Source organism: Octopus bimaculoides, chromosome 18, assembly GCF_001194135.2.
Source record: "Octopus bimaculoides isolate UCB-OBI-ISO-001 chromosome 18, ASM119413v2, whole genome shotgun sequence".
Taxonomy (NCBI): Eukaryota; Metazoa; Mollusca; class Cephalopoda; order Octopoda; family Octopodidae; genus Octopus; species Octopus bimaculoides.
Genome location: NC_068998.1, coordinates 10,755,498 through 10,761,558, shown reverse-complemented (window position 1 = coordinate 10,761,558; position 6,061 = coordinate 10,755,498). Strand labels below are relative to the sequence as shown.

Below are 6,061 nucleotides of genomic sequence, written 5' to 3'. Positions count from 1 at the left end.
CAAACTAGATCTTGCGGACCGAATAGACGATTATTCTTTAAAATGGTATTTGTAATATAGGCTAAAGTAAAATTGACAAAGGGGTCACTATACATTAGAATAATTTTATTAACAATAGGAGCAAGCGTGGCTGTGCGGTATGAAGTTTGCTTCCCAACCACACGGTTTCAGGTTCATCCCCACTTCGTCGCACCTTGGGCAGGTGTCTTCTACTATAGCCTCGGGCCGACCAAAGCCTTGTAAGTGGATTTGGTAGACAGAAACTGAAAGAAGTCTGTCGCGTGCGCGCGCGTGTTTTCCCCATTGCACCACTTGACAACCGGTGTTTATGTCTCTGTAACTTAAAAGTTAGTCAACAGAGACAGATAGAATAAGTACTAGGCTTAAAAAAATAAAATAAAATAAAAAAAACAGGGCTGGGATCGATTTGTTCAACTAAAAATATCTTCCAGGTGGTACTGCAGTTTTATTGACTGAAACAAGTAAAAGATAAAAAAAAAAGAAAGAAAAAAAAGAAAGATTACAAAGTGTTTGTAAAAGCTTCTGCGCACAAATGCGTAGGGAAACTTATCAACAAGAAATATACTGTATAATTAAGATCCCTTGATTAAGAACATGGATAGAAATTATCGAAATGAATGCATACAGTTCTTGAAATGACCAATAGTTGGTCGAAACCTTGCACCGTTTCGGCTGTAAAAAGAAACTTTCAATAGCATTCATGTTATAAGAATCAGTTCAGACGAACAGGTGAGTAAATTAGAAAATAAAAAGAGAATTATAAAAAACAAAAACTTCTCTTTGGTTTGGTGTATATAGAAAAAGTGAAGCAGAAATGGGCCATGTTCTTTTAGTATATGAATTTATAAGCTTCTTTTAATTTGGTAGAGATAAAAGAATCCCTGAGATGCACTGATTTGACATACGAGAACCGGTTTTAATCTTGATTCTAGTCAGGCTCCGCTTTATTCCTATCTTATTCTTTCTCTTTACCTCACTTTGTCCCACTCGCGTTTCTCTCTCCCTCTGGGAGAAATCGGCTGTGATTAGACATAGAGAAGAAGAGGTTCAACCAGGTTTATAAAATGCTGTTTCCCCACCCGACGCTAAGACCAGCCGTATATTATACGACAATGCTTCTACGACTCCATATAGAAAGAAAAGCCCCCACCGAGAAAGGAAAGAAAGAAGGAAAGAAGGGAGGGCAGCAGGAAGAAAGGCAGGAATACTTACTTCCAGGTATTTCAACGTTCATTAAGTATTTATCATACTTAATATCCCTTCGGTAACGGTTCAATCCATCGGGCGTAGTGTCTAGTATAAAAAGATTTTAAAAAATTAAAAAACAACATACAAACAAAGAATTACGTAAAGAATAAAATGTTTTGAATGACACAACAATGCACTATGATACAAACAATGGATTATAACCACTGTTGTAATTTAATCATCCATAGTCTATACACAGGCTAGGGCCCCAAATTAACAACATTACAACGAAAGCTTTCCCGATAAGCGCGAGCTCTCCCATCGGGTGAAGCTATAGCGTTACTTCGTTCTGTTTTTATCATGCTGTTTCCTTGACAGAGATACTGGGGTAGTTTGTCATTGCCTTTCCCAACTGGATGGCCGTTGGCTCACAGGAAAGTCATCTACCTTTCAACAGGTCTTGTTTTAAACCCTCTTGGCTGTCAGGACACTCTCTTCACAAAAGTAGCAAGCCGCTTGCGGTATAACTGAAATATTCCCGAGCTTATTCTAGTTTTCACCCTTTTGAATGAAAAAGGTTCTCTCATTTCTCTTGATAAAAAACTCTGAATTATTATAGGTTTCTCTCATGGGAGAATCTTCACAGCAAGTTTATAAAATCCTCATCAGATATACCATAAACCTAACCGCATCTAATGTACTAAACAAGTACCTATATACTCACTTAGTACATGAGTCATTGTTAATAATAAAATTGGTATCGACTTTGTTATAAAATCGCACGATATCTAGATGGTCTAATTGAAGTTCAGACTGTCTGCATCAGAGGTGAATGACTTGCCTAATATTATAATCTATTATTGAGAAATTATTTTAACTTCTTATATATACTAAGATCTTGCATCTTCCTGTCTTACAAAATTTGTAGAAATTACTCTTAGGAGAAACATGCCGTGGCATTGGTAGCAGGACACGATATCGATATTCACTTGCCTACTCGTCAGGCCTGATGTCCCAGTAAGGAGTTTGCTTCTCAACTACTTAGTTCCGGGTTCAGTCCCACTGCGTCGCACATTGAGCAAGTGTCTTCTACTGTAGCCTCGGGCCGACCAAGGCCCTGTGATCATATCTGGTAGGCGGAAACTGAGAGAAGCCCGTCGTATATGTGTGTGTATGTGTGTTTGTCCCCCATCCCACCGCTTGACAAACCGTAACTTAGCGCTTCGGCAAAATACACCGATAGAATAAGTACCAGGCTTTTAAAAACTAAGCACTGGGGTCGATCCGTTTGACTAAAATTCTTCAAAGCGGTACCCCAGCATGGCCACGGTCTGATGACAGAAACAAGTAAAGGATAAAAGAACACTTTACTGCCATTGGAATCTACCAGTCTCTTATTCTAGAATTTTCTTTGAGTTTGGCAATTTCTAGTCTTGTGCTGGCAGGTGCATGGCTATGGTTAAGAAGCATGTTTTGCAAGCACATAGTTTGGATTCAGTCCCACTGTGCAAAATTTGGGCGTCTGTTTTCTACTATAGGCCCGGGCTGACCCATGCTTTGTGAGTGATTTTGATAGACGGAAACTGTCTGGAAGCTCGTTGTATATAGTATATATATGTGTGTGTATGTGTAGGTGTGAGTGTGTGTGTGTGTCTGCCTGTCTGTCTTTGTGTCGTTGTTTGTTGACGTCTCCGTAACGGAGCGGTTGGCTCTGCTAAAAAGACGAAAAAACGTAAATACAAAACTTTTAAAAAATGTACTGGGAACGATTTGTTCGACTAAACCCTTCAAGATGATGCCTCAGCATGGCCGCAGTCCAATGACCGAAACAAGTAAAAGACAGAAGTGAAAGATAAAAAAAAACTGGCTTGAGAGGAGAGTAGAAGTCATGTTGTATCGACTAAATGTGAACATAGTTTGTCACTTCTTGCATTACAAATCGCGTGTTAGTCACACATGAAAGAAATACAGCGGAAGCTCGGTTTACGAATGCCTCTCATCACAAATAAATCGATTTACGAACAATTTTTCAAATATAAAGTCTCGGGGTGACGAACGGTGTCTCGAATAACAAACACGCAAGCCAGGAACAAATGTTGGCGACAAAGCTGGAAGTATCAGAAAGAGAATGTTGGTTGTTGTCTAACTTTGGCTCAGTGGACATACCCGCTCGAATTCGCCATGCCTTCTCTTGAATTTCTTAAGGGAAAAATAGTTTCGGTGGACGAACATTTCGGGTGACGAACGACCTTCAGGAACGAATTAATTTCGGAAACCGAGGTTCCAAATTCTACCAAGTCAAAATTCTACTTACTCTGACAGAAGACAACGGCACACAGGCAGCTAACTAGGAGCAATACAATCTTCATGGTGAGAGTTCACTGAAAGAAGAATGTACCACAGACTAACAGACTTCTCTTTATATAGAAAAATATTCTTGACAAAGGGATTATGTAAGCTTTATGAAATTCTTTAAAATATCTAAAAAATATATTCAATTTTATTTAACGAAGATTTATGAAGTCCACAACACCTGTGAATGAATGCGATAACGAAGACAATTGCTTAGACACAAATATGAAGCTTAAACAGGATTAAGTTGTCAATGTTTAAGAATATTTCCTTAAATTTGGTTCATTACTTATTTGTGAATTAGCTGTGATCAGATTAAAATCAATATGCTATAAGCTTCTACCTGTTAACGTATTTTAAGTATTTACCCATCTTCTGTCATAAAACTCCAGCCACTTCACTGTTATCAAATACAAGGAAAATCTAACAGGTTTAATACGAATATAATCGAATGTGTTATCTCCTTAGTGAATTAATCGATGAAACATGTAGTAACAGTTGTTGTGATGGTGGTGGTGATAATAGTGGTGGTGGTGTTGGTGGTTTAGCCCTAGGCGGACTCTAATTGGGCAGACCTATGATTAGGTAAATTTTTCTTCTTTGAAGTCTTCTCGTTTTACCTTTGATGCTCTCAGTGGCAATTTGCCCCTTTTGCTCATTTCCCATCCCTATCTGGTCCTCATAAGATGATGAGACAGTACTGCTCGGGTAGAAGCTCTGTCGTTATTCGCTTCTGAAACTGAGGGTAAAGCAGTTTTCCAGCAGCCTTCGGAACTATAATTGGTGGTTCGACTAGCGACACTACTCGGCTTGCTACCGTTACCTGACCCTTCTGTACCTTCTACAGAGCTTGCTCTATTGCAACCATTTTGACCAATGTTTCCTATCCGAGGATAACTTCATCCTTTCTTCCCTCTAGTTACGAAGGTCGTGAAAATAATTTGGTGGTGCTTCTCATAATGGATGGTCGAGGTTCTTACGTTCGCTAATATTGTTATAAAATAAATAGGAACGCCAATCTCTTGAAAAAAGAATAGTTTAGTTAGTGTTAGCATATTTCAGGTCGGGTTTATCAAAAGCTACCAGGAGCTGATGATGTGATAGTAATTCTTTCTGCGATTGGCACAGGGCTAGAAATTTTGGGGAAGTGGGCTAGTCGATTGCATGGAACCTGGTGCGCGACTAGTGCTTATTTTAACAACCTCCAAAGGATTAAAGGCAAAGTTGACCTCAGCGAGATTTGAACCGAGATCGTAGAGCCGGAAGAACTGCCGCTAAACATTTCGGAGAGCGTGATAGCGATGCTACCAGCTCGCTGCCTTATAATGAGGTGATAATGGTTTCAAATTTTGGCACAGGGCCAGCAGCTTTTGAGGGAAGGGAAAAGTCGGATACGTTGACCAAAATGTTCAACTGGTACTTATTTTATCGACCCCGAAAGGATAATAGGCAAAGTCGACCTCGGTGGAATTTGAATTCAGAACATAAAGACATGAAATGCCGCTAAGTATTTTATCCGGTGTGCAAACGGTTCTGCTAGCTTGCCGCCTTAGATAATAATACCAAAACATATCCAGGGTTATCTCCCGTACTTGATGCAAACACACCGAAATAACGGTGCTCATTAATATAAATCTTTGCATTTTCACTTAAATATTTACAGATTTTTTAATGCTCTCTCTATCAAATGTTGGCACGAACTTTAACATGGGCGCAGACATTACTGTATAACTAATAACTTGCTTCACAACTATGGGCTTTCGAGTTCGATACTACTGTGCAGTAGCCTTGACAAATCTCTCCTACCACTAACTCGGGTCGACCAAACCTTTGAAAGAGACATTTTGGCAGATAGAAACGGCATGGAAGACCATGTGGACTTAATCTTTTACTTGGCTTATTTCCATTACCTGGCCCTTCAGCACCTTCTACAGAGCTTGCTCTATTGCAAACATTTCGACCAGGGTTTCGTATCTGAGGATAATTTCATCCCTTCTTCCCTCCAGTTACGAAGGCCGTGAAATAATTTGGTGATGCTTCTTATATAACAAAGCCATTATAAGAAAAAAAAATACAAAAGACTGTTATATTCAAAATGTCATTATAGAAGTTTAATACGATGGTGAGTAGTTAGACAGAAAACCGACAGACAAAATGGTTTTCGGTATTCGTCTAAATATTTGAACGTTCTTATTTCGAATTATGCGGATGTGGAATTTGCTTTATATTATTCTGGGGTCAATAAAGGTAGCAAACGGACAGACTCGTTAGCATTTCGTCCGTTTAGTTTTTTACGTTCTGAATTCAGATGCCGTTGAAGTCGACTTTGCCTTTTATCCTTTCGGAGTCGATAAAATAAGTACAAGTCGAGCGCTAGAGCTGATGACATCGACTTACACCTTTCCCTAAAATTGCTGGTTTTGTGCCAAAACTTAAAATCACTATTCTAAGGTCGATAAAATCGGTATCACTTGGATCTTCATGTGAGAAATTCCTGTCT

General features: G+C 39.1%; 1 protein-coding gene across 1 annotated transcript in view; it reads right to left on the bottom strand.

Annotated features, from left to right (window-relative positions):
* Positions 1 to 3,641, bottom strand: part of LOC128249920 (uncharacterized) — a 14,154-nt gene extending 10,513 nt beyond the window's left edge. Inside the window, exons 1-2 of the mRNA XM_052974533.1 lie at positions 3,524 to 3,641; positions 1,234 to 1,314 (exon numbers count right to left, since the gene is read on the bottom strand). Of these exons, the coding sequence (XP_052830493.1) occupies positions 1,234 to 1,314; positions 3,524 to 3,578 (136 nt within the window). The 5' untranslated portion in view covers positions 3,579 to 3,641. The remainder of the gene's footprint in view (positions 1 to 1,233; positions 1,315 to 3,523) is intronic.
* Between the last annotated feature and the right edge of the window lie 2,420 nt (positions 3,642 to 6,061).